The sequence below is a fragment of the Musa acuminata genome, chromosome BXJ3-9 (assembly GCF_036884655.1).
Source record: "Musa acuminata AAA Group cultivar baxijiao chromosome BXJ3-9, Cavendish_Baxijiao_AAA, whole genome shotgun sequence".
NCBI lineage: Eukaryota > Viridiplantae > Streptophyta > Magnoliopsida > Zingiberales > Musaceae > Musa > Musa acuminata.
In genome coordinates this window covers 44,362,972-44,387,225 of record NC_088357.1, presented here as the reverse complement: position 1 = coordinate 44,387,225, position 24,254 = coordinate 44,362,972, and the positions used below count along the sequence as shown (strand labels likewise).

Sequence of the window (24,254 nt, the reverse complement as noted above, 5' to 3'; positions counted from 1 at the left end):
AACATTAAAATATTAACTATATAGAATAGGCTTAATCATCTTATAAATTAATAAAGATATAGAAAAAGAATACATACATCTTGATTAGAGTATTTTTCCTCTTACTCCTCTCAACTCAATCTCTCAAATTTGATCAAATCAATAAAATGTAACTTTGTTGAGTTTAGGAGAGTGAAAATGTGAAAAATGAGAAAGATATATGAGTGAAAAAGAGTTTGAGATAATTGAAGAGATTGAGAAAATAAAATAAGCTAAAAAAAAAAGGAAAGGAAAGGATTTAAAAATTCTTTTGTTCAAATAGTCAAATTAATTGTTTGAAATAAGACAATCTTAGTCCTTGGTTAGTAACAATCAAAATTTGATCATTACCGACTTGTATCGATCGGTAAAAATCATATTTTGATCGTTATCGATCGATACAAATCTTGTATTGAGCAATACTGGGTCATATAATTATACCATCTGGTATAGGGCAATATGTGTCGGTATAGTAAACCCTAGTTTTAGGTATCCATATTTAGTAATTCAAGAGGAAAACAAAGTTTGTTGTATACAAAGTGAAAAAAACCAGATGGTTAGAAGCATTGGAAGTTTAATGTTAGTGTTATACCTTATTAGAGGCTATTATCACCAAAAGGCTTCTTGTTGAGTAGTATCCTTTAGGAAGGTTAAAGTAGGTTGTTGAATTCCTCTAAATTTTGAGGAACTCCTATCTTATATAAATAAATCTGGCTCTTCTTAATTTTAGTATCTTCTATAAAATACCGATGTTTCATCATAAGATTGCATCAGATAATAGAACGACACGGTGCACCCGCTCAAGAGAACTAACTCTGCTCCTGCATTGCTAGAGTGTCTCTTCGAGGGGAATACCTAATCCCTTTACCAACAAGCACTTATTTTTAGTGGTACAGTGATCACAAGTTTACTTGTCGAATAGAACCAATGGGCTTTCTCAAAATCGAGTCAAAGTACCTCATGTTCTTGACAATGGCTAGAAGTTGGCTATGTTAGAGTGTCTCCAGTCCAATATGGCACAGATGCTTAGTTGTTGGGGCCAACCAAAACAAAAACGAAGAACAAACGTGTGTTCTTGTAAATAAAAAGTTAGGAGTTGGAATTTTTGTTTTACTTCTAACATGAGAGAGAAATTCTTGCAAAGGATGAGAATATTGATCAACTGTTCAATCTAAGTGGCAATGTAAGGCAACATTAATTTAGGCTAAAATAGTAATTCTGAAAGATATGTCATTTCCGGGACTCCTCATGTCACTCAAGATGCGGCTTTGATATAAAATGTCATGACCCGAGTCTGATGGGTTAACTGATCTATCAACTTCATTTCACCCAAACCACTGATCAAAATAATGAAGTTAAAGTTAATAGTAGTTCACTCATCAAATCCATATAAATCAATCTTAGTCTTATCCATTTCTAATGTGTGACTAATCGGCGTGTAACAATGACTATACATACCCTCATTCGTGACCAAAACAAGAATATATTGAACAAACTGAGACTAGACTACATTGTGATGGAGCCACATTAGAACAATTAATACTCACGGAACATCGAAAAATTCAGACAAAAAGGTACTTATTTTTATTCAGTTGTTGTGGTGTCAAATGTATTACAAAAATTGTATTGAGCAGCAGGTAAGAGAAATATTCATCCTGTCTAACATCGACAGAAACACTGGATGGGATATGGCAGCGAAGAGAGTGTGCTTTTGACAAGACGAGAAGACATGGAAGTTGGAGTTACGATCACAATGTGAAAAAAGACCATCTGCATTTGGAACCAAGAAGCTGCAGTAGTTGCAAAATCTAGATATGAAGCTTCTCCAGTGAAGGTTGTTGTCTGGTAAGCATCTTCAGTTTCTGCATTTGATGCCGTAGATGAAAAATATTAGACTTGTGCTTCACAGTGAATTCAGATATAGTCCATGATAAATATGCATGCCTATTATAGCAAAATCAGTTCACAAACATAGAAAAATATGTATAGGTTAAAAGAGCCCGTGATTACTCTCATACATCCTCTGAAATCCAACTTAAACTACATAACATGACTAATGTACTTGGTAGGCTTAAGTACATAAGCAGAAGCAACATTATTAAGTGTGTGCTCTATGCATTCATAGAATTTGAAGCGTTATCAGGATCATCCACCCTATCCAAGATTGTTGTACGTGTTTTGCTTGCTGCTTATGTACCTGGCTTACCAATCTTTGAATTTTAGAGATCATCATAGTATATAGCAATTCACAGTTCTGATTACCAGACCTGTACTGGTACATGGAATATTAGAGATCATCATAGCATATGAATCCTATTTTGTAGATTTAATCACACCTTAATTTTCTAAAAACTCCTTACCGATAAAGACAAAAAAATTGCTGATTAATTCCTAGTCAACAAGGAACTCTCAACTATTAAATTGCAGAAACCAACTATAGGTATATTTTGACAAAATCTGAAAGCTGACCACTAGGCGAAAAGATATAGGAGTATGGTTAAGATAGAAAAGGGAAGGATATTACCTGTAGTACGAAAAAGTGAAATACTGTGTTTTCTTGAACAACAATTACAGCTAAAATGTCTTTTGAAGCTTACTATATAAACAAGACATAAGCACCAAAAGCTCACCGTAATAAACATGGGAGGATCATCCACACTAGAGGATCCAAGGATAACTTCCCTTTTCAGTTTTAATGTAAGCTTGTGAGCCACACGTAACTGATCAAAGCAGACAAAAAGTTTAGACAGTTATGACAAAGAATGCATATGAAGGTGGAATTTTACCTCAGATCGTGTTGCTCCACCAATAATGAATATAAAAATTCGTTGCCCCATTTTTTTGAAATCACTAGATGCATTTCGCAGTATAGAATCACTGCAGAAGCTGAATGATCAGAAACTAAAAGAAGAAAAAGTAAATTTAAGAATAAAGCATAAAATCACTTCAGAAATATTTCAAATCATAAACTTGTTTTGTTCCTTGTAAACAAAGATACCATTTTGGAGGCTAAAACATTTCCATCCATACCTTGAATACCCATCATCAGAGTTCCGAGTCTTAGCCCATGTGGCAGTCCTTCTGGATCTCATGGAGTGGGCAGGCTGAGCTGTAGATGCCCGGGCTAATGCATTATTTGATGCAGCAGGAGCAGTAGCACTTGGATCATTTATGTATGGATACTCATCCTTAGATAGTTCACCTTTGCTTAGTTTCTCAATTAGTTCCTGAAAGAAAAAGGAAAAGGAAATTCTTACAGTACAATAGGAAATGCTCCAGTGTACAACTTCAAAAAAAAATTGATTTGTTTTAGGCCAATTTGTCGGTCCATTTTACTAGTTTTTTATCAGGGCAGTAGTTGTTGCTATACTTGTAAGGTGGATTGTCTTAGCTTGCAGTATTGTCTGATTGCAACATGACATGCTCAATCCGTAATAAGATTCCAAGACCAATTTAATTTTGGGAGATATTTTGGGCATATAAAGGTTGAAGTTGACTAGAATTGATCAAATTTAATTGGAATTGGCCAGTTTTCACACATGTTAGTTGATTCAACAATCTCAAAAGAAGGAAAGAAGGGAGAAGTGGAAGGAGGGGAAGGAGAAGAGAAAATATGAGATAATAAAAGAGGAAAAAGAAAAAAAGAAAAAGAAACCTATGATTGAGATTATAAAATGAAGTAGATGCTACCACTATAATGTTTGCTATTTGTTGCAACCATCACAGTTGCCATTTGTCACAATTGTCATAATACTTATAGTCCATGTCTCATAAAATAAAGGATACATATTTAGAGAAAAAAAAGAGGTTAAAGAGTAGCCCTGAACATCTTATATAATTAGAGATGTGTCATAAAAAAAAAAACAAAATAATCACCTGGGATTCATGAATAATTAAAATGCCATGAATACTTTCATCATTTTTTTTATTCTTTGTTTGTCTTTGTATCAGCTAATCCCTAACCTTAATAATGATTACAGATATATCAAGTATATAGTGTAGTCCATTACTTTTATTCAAATTTCTAGGTGGTGCATCTTCTGGTATTACGTATGTTATCCAATATAGTACTCGTTGCTACAGTAATATTTTTGTCCATCATAATTGATATTTAACTTTTAAGAAATAGCTGTTATTTTACTTTTAATGAATTGATTTCAATAATTTTTATTTATTTTGTACAGGTCATTTTCATTTTATTAAAAGTTATTTTATATAAATAATGAAAGTAGAAGTATTTTTCATCATATAGCAACTTTAATTTTTCATTATTAATTTTTTTAATGTTTTGGTGTTTCTGTCATATTCTATATTTTAAATTTTAAAATTATTTACATGACTAGTCCCAAGCCTTTTAGTCCGGTTCAATCGATCTTGTTTCCAACTATATCATCCGTAGCTATGTTTCAATCGATCATGTCATATTCCAAAGGATATGGGTAACTATGTTGTGTGTTATGCTGAACACTACCATGCCAAATGGAAGTTTGAATGGTAATACAAAAAAGATTGTGGTTTCCACTTTCCACTTTCCAAGTTGAAAGAAGTTATAGAAGAAATGAAGCTTCGTTCCTTGTAAGTATAGACGAACAATTCCTTCGATGGAGAGTTAGCAAATTAACATTTTTTCTCTGAGATTAGATAGTTGTCCACTAGCTTGTCATAAATGAAGCATCCACAAAAGGGTTAAGTATTGTACAAAAATAAAAATAAAAATAAAAGACACCTCATTCTACTTTCTTTAATTTTCCTATGTTATATATCATCACACTCTTGGACTTTTCACCTCAACATTTTAACTCTCTAGCTGATATTGTCACTACAACAGCATACAGCTAATCATCTAATAAATTCAAATGAATGCTGACCATATATGACATCAGAATAGAATAAATTGGTTTCCTCTATAGATTCTAAGTGTACCTCTATCACGGGATAAAATCGTGACAGTGCCCATGTTTCCTCTTCATCATTCTTTTCCTTTCTTGCTGCTTGTTTCTTCTGATTGATGTAAAGTACAGATTTAAGCAATCAGTTACAAATTAAAAAAGAAACTACATACTACTAATAACACTTTGGAGCAATCTTACTTGTTTTCCTGTAAGAAATAACCCAGAAAAAAAATTGTAGCATGTTTTTTCTAGTCTCCAAGAACTTTACCTTCTGAACATCGAATTTAAGAGAGAAACCTGCCCCTGATGCCTTTTTGGAATCTATTTGTCCCAAGTACATCAAGTTATTTACAGCTTTCATATCGTCAGTTGATAATTTTGCCAGCTGAAATAAGAAGACAAGAAGAGCGAAAAATTTTTACCTTGGAAGCTCATCAACCTTCACAACTATTTTAGCTTAAGTTCTTATAATATATTGCACAAACAGAATAGTCAACAAAACCAACAAATAATCACCAAACATGTCACATACTAAAGAATAGGGAAAAAGGTTGGTAGCCAAGTCAAAAGAAAAAGAGATACATGTAAAATAAGATGGCTAGGTGTCCCACGAGTATGATGCTACTTATCCAAATCTATGGATCTTCCAGGATATATATCAAGAAGTTTCATTTACAGTATTCAAGAAAACTCAGAAGCCAACCTAAATGTATAAATTTCAAATAAAATATAATGAAACTGTTCCTTTGTTAATATATTTGAGGATCAAGTAAATAATTTTATAGTACACATTGTTGTAACCATTCTAAATTAGGAAGTCCACCAAGGGAAAATGTTCAATATTGTGTTGAGGATGATTATTTGCTGCACATAAAATGATGAAATTAGGCATGTCTCCAAGACCACTTCATTATAATGAGTTCTCATATGAGGAAACGTCTGCCGCACCCCTGAGAACTGCTCTATCCTATATACAATTCAAAATTGCAAATATCCTATGCATCCCTAAAATTCTTAGAAATCCAACTTATATGTCTCTGCCACAGATGCCTGTTATATATTTGTTAAATGTAACCAAGGCCATTTGCTTGATAGGGCTATGGTAAGGAAACCAAGTTACTCACATGACCATTACATTCCTCCAGCAGGCCATTGTTTGCCCTCATAAGGCATAAAGTAACGATGCCAACCTCTTCCACTATGGAAACCACGAAATTAAGAATAATCATGATGAATATGCTCACTGTAACATTCAGCAACATCCACTAAAGTTTTCATGATTATCATGCTTAGTAGAGTGATCAACTTACTAACTGGAGTGATTAACATGTAGTTAGTACCCATCAACAATTGAAGTACTAATTAGAGCAACATATGTTCAACATGTTTGCCTACACAACCCATATTCAACTCAAAAATGAAAATATGGCATCATGTTTTGATAATGTTGAGATTTGTGAATGTACTTGGTGTGCTATAAAGCAGTATCATGCATATGTCATATAGTCACAAGCTTTCTTGAGATCCTAAAAGCTAAAAAGGAATTTAAGCACTTCAGTTACTAGTGGTCCTTGAGATACAGTTCAGTTATTAGTGATCCAACAAGGGACAGATATGCAGACGGGACAAAAGTTCAAAACTGGACGGGACAAAAGTTCAAAACTGGAAGTAACATATCTAAAAAAGAATCTGTTAGGCTCTTTCCTCACCCTTCAATTTCAACTCAATCTTTCCCCACTTCTTCACCAAATATTCTCAATTTCACTATCCAAACTTCATTTGTCTCAGATCCAGGGCTAATCTCAAGGAGTTGAAGGTTCACTTCAAGAAAATTATATCATTGGTCAACCAAAAAGATAAAAACAAACACCAGATTTAAAATTAATCATTTAATTTCTTTTGAATGATGTTATATTCTTATGATTCTTTCTCCTCAAGGTCATGATTTCATGGAAATTATATGTTGGTTTCTGAAGTTTATAGATGAATGCTATACATGCTTTTATAAATAATTACAACCAAAAATTTTGTCGATCCATTTGGATCCAACCAAAATACTCGAAACCATGCTATGATCTAATTTTGATCCTTGTGGATCTAGCCTAGATGCACAAGTGAGATTGCATCAAAACCATCCAAGCTGCAAATGCTGCATTTTCTTTGATACTTGTGTACCCTGAGACGATGGAAATCAAGCTATATTTCAAAGTCATGGAAAGAAAAAGGGTCGAATCAAATCACTTTGGATAGATGGTGAACTCTTGTTCGGGTTCAATTGACATTTGAGGGTTATCATGTGACAACATCCTACACAATTAGTATCTTATTTTCTAGATTGACAATAAAGTAGAACAAAAAAATAAATAAGAGAATATTGTAAGAATCATCATCTTGCAAGAAAGAAAGAACATTATGCACAAAGAAGGAAGATAATTCTACAGAATCATTATCTTACAAGAAAGGAAGAACATCATGCACAAAGAAGGAAGATTATTTTACAAGAATATTTCGGAATCCTATCTTCTCAAAACATGACCAAATACAATGTACTCAATCATTTCAATGTGATTTTTATTTTTTTCCTTATTTGTTACTTCATTTTCCTCTAGTATTTGTGGACTATATAAAGAGGCGAAGCATTGCAATAGGATCATCAGTCTTTGAATAAATAATAGCTTAGTTCCCATAAGTTGTGTGAGCAGTGCAAGGCCACAATCCCCCCACCCAATGTGAGTCAAAGGACTTGGAGCGAGTCTAAGATAATCTCCTACATTCATCTCCTCTCCTATCCTCAGTAATTTTGCAACAGAGATCCATAAACCAATCTCTCAACATCCAAAGTCAACTAGAAGGGTGTTAAAGCACTCCTCCTTGATGATCTTGGTATGTGATTGAACTGTAGCTTTGTTCTTTATTGCTTACATTAATATTTCTGCAAATTGGATGTTTCTTGCCTCTCTCTCTCTCTCTCTCTAGCACTTTTTCCTATTTATTGCCCACCCAACCATCTCTTTCCTTACATTAAGCATCCCCTTTAGGGTTGTCCTACATCATGAGAGGTTACTGTTCTTCATGTTGATCATAGTTGTATTCTGAGTTTAAAAGGATAAACATAGAGATGGAAGCCCAATGGATGAGGCTCCCACCAGGAGGGATCTGTGGAGGGGTCAACATACAGACCCTTATTGTAGCAAGCTAGAGGCTGTTTCCATGACTCGAGGCATGGTGACCCAAGTTGCAAAGAAGAAATCTTATTTTAGTGCCAAGGCTCATACTTCAATGTGACTTTGCAACTATTCATATTCTGTTGACTATAACTGTGTTGTCATTTGCAAGGATAGGCATATAGCATGTGTCTCTATGGAAAATGAATTACAGCTACGCATGGATGGATTTAGTTCAACCCTACTCAAGGAAATGTATGAATAATATATATTACCACTATTTATCAGAAAATGATGCCTATCCATTTGCAACATTTTTGAAAACTAGGATAAGAAATATAAATATGGTTTCAAGAAAACTTTAAAGATTGTAACATATTTCAATGTGTCAACTCTCAGTAGAAAATTTCCTGAAAGAGATAATTAAGCTTCCATACTAATACGTGTCAAGTTACCAACTGACCGATTAGCACAATTAATAAAAGATAATTTAGTTCTTGAAACCTTCTGACCAAGCATCAGAGTAGAATATTTTTCTAAGACTAAAATATTTGTATACAGAATGATGTTTTAGAGTTTGATGTCTGACAGACTGACACAATGTGGACGGTACAAAACTCAAGGTACACATCTATATATCATGTTCAAATAAAAATTGTTCAATACATACATAAACCAGAAAACATATACATCAATTCTTACAGCAAGAACATATAATCAGATCTAAAAAGAATTAGGTAAGAACATATAAAACATTTTAAGAACTTATTCAATTTCAGGAAAATGATAATACCCAGGACCAATAACTAGCAAGTATTTAGGCCTGTGGTCACGTTTAATAAAACAATATGATCAGTAAGAAACATAGCACACTTTCAACTGATTAAAGTCGTGGCTGAAGTATGTTTTGAGTAAACAAAAATTACAAAGTCACATAAAAGATTATGATGGGCCTAGGGTCATGTTTAATCAAATTAGTCGGAATCGCAGCATACTAACTGATATAAGTGGTGAGTGAAATATCTTTCGATTAATAAATATATTTTGAGCAAAAATATCATGAAATATTACTAACCTGCATCAGCTTCATCCCCTTGTCACCTTCAAACTTCTCCGGGTAAGTGGCTGCATAAATCATCAATAACCTTAGCTTATTTTCAGGACTGGTATCCTGCAAAAAGTGAGTAAAGCATTGAATTATACTATACTGTTTGATCATATCAGTAACAGATATGTTTTGTCATCCTAATCCTCCACACAACCTGCTTTGTCCTCAGGAAACTAATTACTTCCTTTGCCCCTGCATCTCCAAAGACAAGATCTTGTTCTAACTGTCCAATTTCTCGAAGACCTGCTTCTCTAATCATCGTATTAATTTTTCCCGCAATCTGGACAAATTTAGCTAATTAGACAGAGACAGATTGGTCATCACATACATGCATGTTTCACTCAGTCAGATTCTTTCAGCATAACACTTGACATGTGACTTCCCATTCAATGGGAATTAATTACTTCATGGTAATTTCTCTCTTTGCAAATGGAAAGTAATTGCGCACAAAATAGAAAGAACAAATACTATGGTCATGACTAGGAAGAGACACACAGAGAACAGACTTACTTTTTTGTGCATCCTAACCCATTTGTCTTAAGAGATATCTAATTGTTTATTTAAATAGATATGCACAAATACACCGATCTCTTCTGCAAAGGAGAAAGCTAATCAATTTTGTGCAGAAACCCCACATCCTTTCTAAAAAGCACTCCAGAACAACTAAACCTTTATTGCTAAATTGAAAAATGCAGAAGCAAAATTATAACTTCAGTCACATGCAAATAAATGATACGGAAACAAAAATCATAGCTTTGAATTTTCGCAAACAAAAGTAAGCAATTTTTAAACCCTTAATTTTTAGCATATTTCAGTTGTATCCTGGTTTTTTTTCATCGACATTTGATGCTCACCTTACTAACTTCCTTTCACATTGCAAAGTTCCATGCATAATTGCTCAGGTCACAGAAATAGATAGTTATTGAGATTTAAGGTGTTTTATTTACTTACTACCTTCTATTCTATCTCCACTAATTTTGCAGTTTTTTATGGCACAATTATATGCAACTGCTCCATTATTGTATGTGAAGATTGGTGTTCAACTAGATTATTACTGAAGATAACAGAGAGCCCTATCAATTAATGAAGAGATTATCTGAATCTTAAAGTTATAAAAAAACCTATTCCGACTTAGTACAAAAAAGAAAAATCCAGACCGATGGAATAGTGATCCATTTGTTGTTGAAGCTTCTAAATTGTATCTTGCATTCAAGGATAATTACGTTTTTAAGTATCATTCATCACCTATATAAGATCATGTTACCAAAAAGACTGGCCAAAAGTACTCATCAATTTCTGCATATTCTGTATGGAAACAGTAAGGTTCAACCTAAGATGTCAATTGTGGGACTATTTTACAAGATCTATACAACTAAATGGAATAACAAGAAGACCATAATGTCATTACTTGGGTCCAGCTGAAAGGTGATATTATCACCATTTAGCTACATTGTGCATAAGAATCACTTTGGTTTTGTAGCTACTACATACTTTTTCATTGTTCCTAGCCACGCACTTAGTTAGCCTTTCTATATTGGTGCATGCTAGGTCTTCTTTAAAGTTGTCAAAACTCAAAACTATCTTATTTGATTCTGGCCTTATCCTTTAAATGTTTCTGCTCAATCTTCCCATGTAGGCACTCTTTGTGAATAAATCTTGTAACACTACTCATTAATCCCAAAGATCTTTATATTGATAAAGCTAGATTTTTTATCCCACTGTTTTATAACCATCAAACACTCAAGACCATGATGATTAACTGAATTTCCAACAGGGAAGGATTATTAAGTCCCATAAAACCTAAATGGGTGTAATAAATATTTCAATTTAGATGTTAGTAAGCAAAAATAACACAGTATATTTACCTCGACATGAATAGAAAGCTTTTCCATTTGCTCATTGTATTGTGGCAAAGCTTGAACCATTTTCTGTAGATCCCTAGTTGAAATCTCACCACCATCTCTGTGTAACAAACAAAATGGTTATTAATGTATAATGGAAAACAAAAGATGCATAAAGTTAAGCTTCCTAGACCACCGTATGATAACTAAAAATTTAAGGTGCAGCCATAACCAAAGAGCTTTAATATCTCAAGGACAACCAAACTAAAGGTTACCATGTCTTCATTTGTGGCTCCGAGAATATCATAATAGAACTTCCTTAAAGATCCATTTTCAACTAGCAAAAATATCATTAATATGGAATCTCACTTCATTTCTTACCATGAGAACTACTTATTCTCAATGCTTAATGTGACCCATGGAATTCGCCATAGAACACAATAAACATGTTTTTTTCCTAATCACTTGCACTATGGTACAATACTTATTCAAAATGCTGTACTAGTAAGTGATTGATGTGAATATAATCTTACATAACAATAGATATAAAAGAAAACCTCAGGATAAAGTCTTCCCATTCACCTTGAACTTTGGTGAAGTTGTGCAGCTTTGTTCTTTGATGTGAAGTTGGACATCTTCTCATGTAACCTTTCACTTGCCTAGTATTCTTATTTGTTAGCAAGCAGCATAAATTAGCAATATCTGCTAAAAGAAATGTTGCCACTTACATCAGCTATATGAGCATGACGAAGCTCAAGCCATACGGGATCATGATCTTCCAAGACAACTTCCTTCTTTTCTACTGTTCCTGCCTTTGTTTGTGCCTGTTAATAAATAGATAATACATGAGTAATTAAGATAAATTTCTAAACAAAGAAGAACAAGATCATTCAAAAGTATATACTCCCTACAATTTATTTACCTCATATACGTATTTGTTTCCATCCATTTCAAGCAAATCGTGGCATATGGCATCATAAGTCCATTCATGTATAACAGGTGCAATCTTTCACCATTAGGCAAAATAGCAAAACATCTCATATCAAGACCATAAGTCTTTTAAGCAATCAAACATCTAGGTAATCTAATTTCATCTTGCTTGTACCTGGTCTATTGTTCGATCCACGATAAGTAACTCGCATGTCTCCTTTTGGGGAAATTCAGGGACTGTAGATTTGTACTTGGACAAACAGTTCCAGATGGCAGTAGCAAGCTTTGTGGGTACTAAATCACGCATCTTTGTCATGTCAGACTCATCAGTGCACTTGGCAGCTCGGTAGCGCACATGAGGAAACTCCTGAGAAACATGTAAATATGATAAGATGATAGCAAAATGAACATTATTATTATCAAAAGCAAATATAAATAAACTATTATCATGTGTTTCCAGGCTATCCATATTGGAACAGCTTGTGCTAAAAGATTTTATGTTAGCCTCTGGAAGAAAACAAAGCATTAACAGAAGCAATATTAGCAGAATTTCTGATGAAAAAGGATGTGGTATTGTGGCTTGCATAACTTCAAAAATTTTCATAAGAATACTACAGAATGCATGTTTCAACATAGAAAATGATATGGATTCAAAGTGGCATCACATGTGAGAGGATAGCAAATGATATGGCACATGATCAAGGAGAAAGACATCTGACAAATAGCATCTGAAAAGTAAAAAGATTGGATTCATTTAGGTCGATCACACTGACTCAATTGACATATTGAAAATCATCCCCAAAGAATCAAGTACCACCTAACAACCAAGGAAAGCTTGTAGCAATGAAATGTTGAAATAGCAAAAAGCAAATTCTATCATATGCAATAATCTACGAGGCTAATGAGATAATATTCATAGAAAATCAAAGGTCACTAGACTTGACATGATGTCATAAAAATAAGAATGGTGGCAGTTGCAGTAATCAAGAAAATTGCTTTTGTAAATTGAGATAGAATTGAAGGCCAATTTCCTCCTCAAATAGCCAAGGTTAAGAACTTGTCTGGGTATTAAAAAAGGTAAAGGTTACTTAACTGCCTTGCTGGCACAATGTAGAGACATATAATAGGGAAACAATCCACCAAAAATAACCATGAGACATCATCTAATTTGCTAAGCTTTTTGATCCATATTAGGTGAACAATTGGAAGTATATGAAGAGAAACCAATATCATCAATATGTATGAGACACAACATTGACCTTAAAGTCAGTAGCCCCAAAATCTCTAGATGTCACTTTAGTCTTTGGTTTATGTTTGGTTTTCTGATGAGTAGTTGTCATAGTTCACAAAATTGATATTGATGTCAGGCTCAAGATGAGGCAATTGGCTAAGAACATAATTCAAGATTTTGTATACTATAAAGAAAATATAAAATTTGAAGAACAGATAAAATTTAATGAAACAAAAGATATTCTATGCTAGAAAATTGTTTTACCTTCATTTTAATAATACATATTTCCAAAAAAAAAGAAACTGATATATATATATATATATATAAAAGAAAAACAACAAAGAGAATATATCAAACATAGAGAAAATTGTTATGACTAACTAATATATCTTTGATAGGATCATGCAAAAGAACCAAAGATTATACTAGTATGATACAGTCTATAAAAATCTAGAATAGATCTACTCAAGTATGATTGAATGATTGAATCCACTTAGATCCTGCCAAGATTTATATAAATATGGCTGAGATCCAGTCAAAGAATTGGCCTATGTGGTAGCAATCCACTTGGGTATGATACAGTCTATGTGGTAACAATCTATATTACATCTGCAAAGAATTGGCCTAGACCCCTAGATTCTTACTTATCCAAAGTCCAAACCGTAGTATATGGAACTTGGTTGGATCCATTAACCAAAATGTCTAAAATATAACATTTATGAAATATTGAGCATATAAGACAAGAAGACATAAGAATTGAACTTGTTATAAACTATAGGTAAATAGTTTCAACTTTGAGCTTCAAACTTAATGTTTCCTGAAAAAAAAAATAGTTTCCCAAAAATAAGCCTTTAATTGCTTGAGATTGGCCTCCAATTTGAGTGAAGTTCAGTTTGGAGATTTTGCCAATCCAAGTGCCACAACCTGGTCAAATAATACCAGTTGGTATATACCATTCTATCAGGTTTTTTTGAACACTAGTGAAGTGTATCTCAATGAAAGGAAATACTTCTAGTAGGAACCACTTGTCTTTGATGGGAAGGAGAGCTCTATCGAGAGAATTTGGTGAATAGAAACTATTTTATTGTTGAAAATAATAATAGCATTGGAAGCATGCCCGAATGCTTTTAAAGCAATATTTCTGTAGGCAAGTATTCCCAAACCTTACTAGGATAAAAAAAGTTCCAAGGACTAAACCACCCTCAAATCACAGTGGTCATGGCTGTTTGAGTGCTTGTCAAATAGGCAAAGGACCCCATATGTATCTATTGTCATAAGTTAACAACTGACCATGGTTACAACAAATGAGAACATATAAAAGAAAAGCAGCAATGAGCAGTTCAACTGTCATACCTTTGAAGAAGCAAATGCAGTAGCAACCCGTACAGCCATTGTATTCAAACTATCATTATAACGAGAATTTTCAGCTTTCTCTCCAAATAACTCTTCTAAAGCCATATCTTGGTCAGTCAAAAAGGCCTACACAATGTAGCATAAGAAGATTAATAAATAAAAATGTGAAGGTGCATTTCACTCACAACTTAATACAATAAAGTAACCAAAACTTCCTAGAAAAATTTCTCACAAGATAAGGACCATTATGACATTCATACTAGGTTTTATGATAGAAATGGGAACTACTAGAAAATGGTAACAACAAACAATTACCTGACTATCAATCGCAAAATATTCTAAGTTCATCTGCAAATGTTGAAGTGACCACAATGAAGCATAAAAAAATCAGTAAGAGCAAAAAAACATATTTTAACTTCAATTAAAAACCAAAAACCAGTCAAGCATGATATATTAGCAGTGCAGATTGACAATTGAGAATGATAACCTCTCTAAGAGCACCTATGCGGGGTAAGACGCTTGTATCATTTTTGACGTAAGCTATTAATTCCTTAGGTATAGGTGAACTGAAGAAAACATATGCCCTGAAACAGTGAATCAGATAAGTTTAAAGTAACAGAAATCTTAAAATAAATGAAGGTAATAGTAGCAGTCAAAAACTATAAAAGTGTTAGGTAACAAAAAACATACTTTTTATACAATGGACATCTTCCAGACATGTCGGACAGGAACATGATAACACTGCAAGATTCAATTATAAATATTTAGAAGCATATTTTTATTATAATGTGGAAACAGATGGCTGACCATAACAGGATTATAAAATTAATAGCATCCATGCAAACTAAAATTACAAGGGCAAAGTATAATGGTAGCATATTTCAGTTACAGTATCAATCCCCGTAGAAAGAATATTAGAAACAGACATGATTAACCATTTGTAAAGAGCACAACAGAAGCAAAGAAAAAGGTAGAATGGTTATTTTAGCCTCCAACTGAGGATATGATGCTAATCATCTTCCATGCATCATTCCCATTAGCACTGTCTTACAGTTCAAAATCTTCAATTGAGGCTGGGACCTGGGCCAGTACCCATAAGTATGACAGGGATATGGTTTACTCAAGCACGAACCTTTCACTGTAACACTTTGGCTGAACTAGCTCTTTCTTACTTTGTTGTTCACCAAATACGACACCTACAAAATCCCAGCTGGCTTATAGTTCAAACCAAGGCTTTTAATTTTGTACCATACCGATGTACCAAGCTTTACTTGGTATGGTATGGCATATCAAGCGGTACGCCCTAGCATACCGCTCGATATATGTATTTGTATATACATATGTTTATATACATATGTATATAAAAATATGTTTATATACATATGTTTACTCATAAACATATGTATTTTATATACATATGTTTATGATTAATAATTACTATAAAAATTATTTATAAAAATATCCCCTAGGTATATGTTTAAACATATATGAGTAACATATATAAAAAATTATTACCCACTTTCCATCTCGAGAGATAGAAAGGGGGTGATGGCGAAGCATGCGAGGATGCGACGGGTCGCCTCCATCCCTAGCTCGAACTCATCCCTCGCAAGGCACTCAGCAGTGCTCTTGTGACAGTCGGATCCGGCAAGCATCCAACCCAAGGTGAGCTCATCTCCCGCTCCCCCGTCGTTGTCGCCCTCAGCGACTGCGAGGAAGAAGACCAAGATGATGGCGAGAGCGAGAAAGGGAAGCAGCAGTCCAACCTAGGCCGAGATCCCTTCCTTCGCCATCAATTGCAACCTCCCCAACCACGGTGGCCATGATCCCTCCGCCCCCTACCGCATTCCGCCTGACGGAGCGCTTCTTCATGTCCTGCCACGTCCAACAAGCGACGCAGCCTCGTCTTCCTCGTCGTTGTGCTCCTTGTCCTGTCCGCTAGTTGATACCACCCGGTAGCGGACGGTCCGTGTACTGGTCAATTGGCGGACTAGTACATACCGCCCATACTAAGCACCGCCCATACTAAGCGGTACGATTCGAGATTTGAATCCCTGGTTCAAACTTCTAGGAACAAGATTTATCAGAGCTATGACAAAAAAAAAAGTATCTAGATTAAGAGTTTAAGAGAATTCATTCGCTCTCGTATTCTGTGTCTTTTATTTTTTTCTCCCTGCTTTTTTCCTTTTCTCCATTCTTTTTCTCACTTATTGTCTTTATCATGAACTTATTACATAATTTAGATGAAATAACTTTGCAGTTGTACTGGTTTTGCCTTTAAAAGAATTGATAAAACTTGCTGTTGATCTACACATACAGGCACAGATTAAAGGACATTCTTGGACCAAAATATGGTTAGTTTGTAATAACACTGACTTAAGGAAAGTGAAAAAGGTGGGCCTATCTCCTAAGCTTCATATGAAGAGCATAATAAACTTGGCAACTGGTTTTAAACACTGGTCAGAACAGTAAATACCAACTAGTATTTGTCGATCAGTCCTGTAACAGCCCGTATAGGATGATACCAGTGGGTAATTATTTTTTACTATTTATTCTGATAATGTGGCACATAAAGGTTGGTGTACCATCTAGTTAACTGGTACCATACCAATCCGAATGGTTGGCAACACCATGCACAGGTATTTAAAAATCATGTTGCAGTTGATATAAAGAATGATTTTTGGCCAAAATGGTTATTAATAAATGAAAAATACGCTAAGATGATCAAACAGAATAAATAGCATTTCACATCTGAAGACAAAAATGAGTACCTTAATAGTTGTTGTTGATCAAGGGAGTGTACAACATTTAAAAAGGAAACAATAACAACCCAAAAGGAAAAAGGGAACCTAGCTAAAGAAATAATAATTCAGTTCCTTCTAATTGGATGATATATATATATAATGAGTGCAAGAGTTATGAATAAAATGGAAAAATGGTGTGTAAATTAAGGTATGCATAAATAACTACAAATGTGGGAAGGTGTACTTGTAGAATTAACTGACATTAATAAAAACAAATAGCCATAAAGAACCTTTACTTTTCTTTTAATGGTTGAATGAAATATATAGCATCCATTGAAGGTAAAGGCTCCCTTCTCTTGTAAATATCCTCCACCACTGCAAATAAAAGTGTAGATCATCCAATTATTTAAACAATGCATATTTTTTATTGTTAGAAACTCAAATATAATTGAACTCTGGTATGTGTTAGCCACAAAAGTGCAATAGCATGTCAAAGGCCACCAAGATTCACTTGTAAAAATACCAAATGATGAGTTTTAAATAGCATTTAGATATAACAAAGCACAAATAGTTCTAAATTAGGAAACACTTAGTTTGCAGACTTTGTAGCAATAATTAGCTAGATAATAACTGAATAGGAGTTTATTTTTGGCTTCCACAACCTCTATTGATAAGAGTTAAGACACTAGCATAGTATACAACAGTCCATGCCAGTCAGCACAAACCAATCACAGAATAGAAAACGAGATATACAACACAACCTAGGTACAACACAAAGGTCTATGCAGATACCAAGACATCATGGTATGAGCCATCTAGATGGGCTAAATACAGATTACCCTCTGTAGCTACCTTTGGCATCCCGGTCCCTACACTTTAAAAAGTTGTATTGGCATCCACGAAAGTGAAACATGTAGGTCCATTTACCCTAATAACGTCAGTTTTACTGACGAAAACACGAAAATAAAGAGCAAAAAGATAGTTTTGACATTCGATGGTAGATGATGTCGATGGTGGCAGATGGCGACGTCGTTGGCGTTGACACCGACGCAATTGCTTGGCCGCCTCCAGCGATGATAAGGTCAGCTCTCACCGCGACACCACCCGCCTCGACGAGGAGTGCACCGCTGACGTCATCACTGCCTGCCCCGCGCCACTCTGCATCTGCGTCGGCGTCGGCATAGATGGTGGTGGCTGCCTCGCCACTGACTCGTTGGGCGGATCCCAACCTCGATCCGAAGCTGGGGTCGCCGGAGCTCCTACCACTCTCCCCGCTGTTGCGTTAGTTCCGACACCACCTCTCGTCGACGGCCCTTTCATCGCTCTGCATCTGCGTCGGCATTGCATATGCGTTGGCGCTAATGCAGTTGCCGAGCAATGCCGCTCTACATCTGCGTCAATGCTGATGCAAATGTCGAGTGGCCCTTTTACTGCTCAATAACTGCGTTGACGCTGATGCAGATGCAAAGCAACGAAAGAGTCGTTCGCCAAGAGGTGGTGCTGGAACTGACGCAACAACGAGAAGAGTGGTAGGAGCTCCGACAACCCCAACTTCAAAAGTCGAGGCTAGGATCTGCCCAACGGGTCAGCGGCGAGGCGACCACCATCTTTGCCATAGATGTCGTGGCGACCACCACCATCTACGTCGACGTTGATGCAGATGCAGGTGCAGAGTGGCGCAGGACGGGCAGCGATAAGGTCAATGGTGCGCTCCTCGTGGAGGCGGGTGGCGTCGCGGTGAGAGCGGACCTTATCATCATTGGAGGCGGTCAGGCAATTGCGTCAATGTCGACGCCAGCGGCTTCGTCATCTACCACCACCGACGTCATCTGTCATCGAATGTTAAAACTTAAAACTATCTTTTTGCCCTTTATTTTCATGTTTTCGTTAGTAAAACTGACGTCGTTAGGGTAAATGGACCTAGATATTTCACTTTCGTAACTATAGGGATGTTAATACAACTTTTTAAAGTGTAGGGATCGGAACGATAAATGTAGCTAACTACAAGAGGTAATCTGTATTTAGCCCATCTATCACAGCTTGTGAAATTCATGATACATAATTCTACCTATAATTGCAAGAAAAGCACCAACGTATTATAAAAAAAGAGTATGTTCGAGCTGAAACAACAAAAGAAGTGTAAGATAAGTTCCCAATATTTTCATAAGCAACTTATAACCCACATGAAATTCCTTCATCTGTGATGTCGGCCATCTTACAAGAAAAAGACATGACTTTCAGGGTGAATTTGTCCATGATGAGTATCTGCAAAACAACCAACTTCTTCGGGTTATAAACAGTGACATAAAAGGGGTGAAATCATGTTAAGTGCTTCAAGATGAAGATATCATGTAGTCATAGAAGAGTGAAGCACACAAGCAACAAGTAAGAATGACTAGAAGGAATAGCACAAGTGTTGATGAAGATAATGATCTTCAAGAATATTCTTCAAAGCTTAAAACCAGAAAAGGTGCTCCAAGCATCAGATATGGAATTTTTAATTTACTGTTTCAGTAGAAGGCATTGGAGGTCAATAGAGATGCTACATATTATGATGCTATGTTCAAAGACATGCATACCTAGTAATATACATCTTCTAATTAGAAAATCTTGCATACTGTCAACACTGGATTTCTAGTTAGTAGAAATTATACCTAGAGATTTTGGTTTAGGTAAGCTAACTGAGAGCTGAAGGCAGAAAAATGCATATATGCAATGATTTGGCTTTGATCTTTCGGTGCAATGACATTATCAGCAAGCTATTTCACCAAAACAATGTGCATAGTGATGCTATGCACCCAAGCATAAAAAATAGCTTAATCATCATGATGGAAATACAACATGAGAAAATACTATATAGTGCAACATAAACTAAATCAAGGTGAACTAGTTGGATAAAACTGTTTTACTAATTTCTCAATTTGCAGGAATTAAAATACAATAAATTTAAATAAACAAGATAATTTAATTGAATATTCTACTAATTTCTCACTTCTCAGATCATGAAATGAGAGCACTTGGAAATTTTCAAATAAAACACAACTTTACAAGAGTTCACCTCTCTCCCCCTAAATGTTAAAGCATGAACGAGACTCCAGATTAATTTGAATTTTAGTTTAAGCAAGCAATAGAAAGTTCTTGGATCTTAGTGAAAAACATAAGTAGCCCTAGTGTATATAGGTTGAGTCCTTTAGTTGATAATTTCAATGCATTATGATAATATTGTGATTTAGAGAATAATAATTCAAATTTAATTAATACAAGTACTAAGCAGTATAAGAACCACAAGAACATGAGCATATAGAAGGAACAACCACTGATGACAAAAGATGAAATTAATAAAACCTTCCATGATGATTTTGAGTTGCTTGTGTCTGTTGATCGAAGCATTTCATATAACAACCCTGAGAGCAGTAGAACAAGACGTAAGATGTTTGAATAGAATAAAGTAAAATGGCGCTCACACATTAAAGTGAACAATCTCAATAGCAGCAAATAAGTTGTACCAAGATTGCAAATCTTGCACCAAAAATATTAAGTAGAAACAAGTTAGTGAAGAAACAATGATGACAAAGGATTGTTATTGTACACAAAGAAAAGAAACATAGAGATTGATTATCTGTGGAAGAACATGGAGAGACAACAACACATTCATAGCAACTATCATATTCATTAAAAGTTTAAAACTTATGTCTCTACTAGTTACATTTTCTTTCCATATATGCATATCCTCTCAAAACAACTCATCATTAAACTAAGGTGTCAAATAACTAGTGATTTTTCACATTAAAGTTTGAGCTCATTTCCTTCTTCGAAATTCTTAATCAACATAACTGAGACTTGCGAGAACTATTTCTTCAAATAAAAGAAACAACAATGTTGTTCTATTAGCAAATAACTTTGTGAAGATCTATCCTGAAAAGTTCTTGCAGATATGTAATTTGCTTGTTGAAGCAAAAAATAGTCGTATCTGTATGTACTGCTCAGCATGGGAAATGAGTACTTGTTCAATAAAGTATTGAGACACAGATCACAACCTATAGATGGTATTCCCAAGCCAATGGTGGACCACAGTATATTAACCACTGAAGGGGGGTACTGGCTGTTATTTGTCCAAGATATGGTCTAGCTCGATAGAGGTCAGTTACAAGCTAGTGCAAGTTCACTCTTGTTTTGGCCAACCAGTCTCAGAGCTAGCTCATTGGTTAGGTGTGGAACCTAGGTTTATCCACATAATATAATATACACCAGCTGATGAATCTAACCCAACATGCTTAACTAAAACTATACAAGGTCTGTAGCATATAATGACATGTTAGTAATATATGAAATTGATTATGCAATTACCTAGATTTAGTGCCAGCAATATCTGGAATCACCCCCTATTTAGTGCCACAACGGATATACGAGGAGATTTGAGTTTATTTATAGGGAAACTTTTAACTTGAGGTTAAGCACATTGGACCAGTGGTTCAGATGTATCAAGTTAAGAATTTAGTTGTTCCATCAGGTCAGATCATGACAAAAGATATGATGATGGATCCAAGTGGCAAAAGATTATCCATAGATAGGACTAGAGGCATATTATGGCTTAAAACCATCACTGAACTGGGCCTCACGTGCGTCGTACTATGATTGCGTCATACTATGATTTGATTCTGAGATGTGTTTAAACCTTGACAAAGACATTAAGCATAAGTGGGGAAGACTCTAACATCCAAGTTTAGTTCCATAATGAATATAAGAGAAAATTTGAATTGATTTATAAGGCTAGATAAGCCTACTACCATTGAAGACTTAAACCTTTTGAATCAATGGTGTAGGCTTATCAAGTAAATGAATCAGTTATCTCATCATACATGGTCACAACAAGTAGATCATCTTTGATATGCTTTTACATTTATTTAGTGGGTTCACATTGCTTTTGAAACTCGATATATTCTTTTTGAAATTACTGAAGCTAATATGTATTTTTCAATTGAGTTAAGATGTAGGAAATATGCTAGACTTGACAAAGTACTTGACTTATTATCATATATTGCCTTTTAATAAGATACAATGTATATATTACATTATTACGGCTCACATGATATGCATGATCATATATCAGACATGAAGTATGTGCTTTTTATTGGTCTAGTTTCATATCAAGACATGTTCCCAATGATACACTTCTAATGAAAAGTCTACTTTTGCTTGCCAACAGGCCTTATTTTACACAAGGGTTTGTCATTTCATGGCAAGTGTGTTAATAGCTTACCAGCATGGACCAGCCATATTATTCCAATTAACACACCCCTTTACCAACTGCAAGTCTGAAATGGACCAAAAATTGTCCTAGCATACCAATTTAACACTAAATGGCACATACTGATTGACATGGCAATTCTTGATTTTATTTCTTTTCTTTGTGACACTTTCTTTCAGCTTCTAACATCTTCCTAATGATCTTACACCTCCATAGGTTTGCATCTAGTCTTGAATCTATATTACGTTAGCATGTCATGTCTTCCTATATCAGCAAATAAATCTACCATCACAAGACTTAATTATTGATCTCATTCGCATGTATCACAAATCATCTCATTTCCTTCAAACTTCAGCCCGCATATCATGAACATCAATTCAATCGTTAGCTCATAATTGAAAAAATGTTATCAATAACATGTTTCCGAAATGCTAATGACCAACAGGCAACATAGGATGGAAAGAATAAAGGTAACAATTAAAATGTATTCGTACACTAGCAAACAAGTGATATCATTAGCTCGAATCAATAACCATTTCATTGCCATCAAGCTTCATCCCATACGCCATGAACATCAATTCTCCTCTCGTGACCACATGATTGAAAGAAGCAAGCAATATATAGACAAGTTTCCAGAACTAAAAAGGTCTACAGGAAGGAAAACGGGAAGCAGGATGCACTCACGGTCACGGCTAGTCTGGCGAAAGGTCTTGTAATCGGAAGCGCGTGCGAAGTCCCATTCCGACATCGACATGGCTGGTGTCTTCGCTTACTCCTCTTGATGGCCTCTGATGTGGAAGGACGGGGACGGGGACGGGGACGAGGAGACCGTTCATGCGGGATGGGAAAGGAGAAGGGGAAGATGGGGCGAACGATGTTTATGGGAGACGGAATTGGCGCAGCGGGATTGTCGAGCATTGGAACGACTGCTACCTCCTATATGTTTGGATCCACTTGCAGAGTTTATTTGCCCCCCTTGGAAGAGAGATAAAATAGAATACCGTTCAGTCGAGCCATATTCATTTCATAGTAGACTCATGCATGTCGACAATTGGGGCTAATTATATATTATTCTTTTTATTTTTATTTTTTATATTTTATAAAAAAATTATATTAACATTTAAGTAGTTATAAAAATAAAACATCTAAATTCATTTATCCTAACGATTCTATTAATAAAAATATAAAAATAAATAATAAAAAGATAATTTTAATATTTCAATTGATAATAACGAACGACATTAATGATGGCTTACGACAACACCACTGGGGCCCATGGGTGACTATTATGAATGAGAAGAATAGCGACGAGAGGTAAGAGTCATTTTACATTCACGTTGGCGTCGATGTAATTATCGAGCAACCCTGCTTAACATTTGTATCGATGACTCTTTCGTCGCTTAGCAATTTCATCGTTATTGATGCAAATGTAGAGCGGTGCTACTCGACATTTGAATCGATAATCCTTTTGTCACTTGGTAATTACATCGATGTCGACGTAAATGCAGAACGATCCTCACATCTTACTATCATTCTCTTCATCCAAGCGATGTTGTCATTCGTCATCATTAATTAGAACAGTAAAATTATTTTTTTATTTTTTATCTTTATATTTATATTGATAAGACCGACGATATTAAGATAGATGTTTATAGGAATATCAAATAAATACTAAAAGGTATTTGACTTTGGTTTGGTTTGGGGCTTCTTTTACGGGACAACAAC

The 24,254-nt window shown here is 35.0% G+C and overlaps 1 protein-coding gene across 1 annotated transcript; it reads right to left on the bottom strand.

The window, feature by feature from the left end:
• Positions 1-1,579: 1,579 nt before the first annotated feature.
• On the bottom strand, positions 1,580-23,429 carry LOC103998860 (SNARE-interacting protein KEULE-like). The gene is made up of 21 exons (XM_009420467.3): positions 23,214-23,429; positions 20,627-20,685; positions 19,465-19,546; positions 17,578-17,656; positions 15,228-15,278; positions 15,025-15,121; positions 14,853-14,885; positions 14,538-14,663; positions 12,129-12,320; positions 11,946-12,029; positions 11,752-11,847; positions 11,606-11,682; positions 11,048-11,144; positions 9,337-9,462; positions 9,150-9,245; positions 5,179-5,295; positions 4,942-5,019; positions 3,049-3,245; positions 2,805-2,895; positions 2,649-2,738; positions 1,580-1,880 (listed from the first exon to the last, which is right to left on the bottom strand). The coding sequence occupies exons 1-21, from the start codon at positions 23,281-23,283 to the stop codon at positions 1,827-1,829; spliced, it is 1,992 nt and encodes a 663-aa protein (XP_009418742.2). The 5' UTR covers positions 23,284-23,429; the 3' UTR covers positions 1,580-1,826.
• Positions 23,430-24,254: the final 825 nt, after the last annotated feature.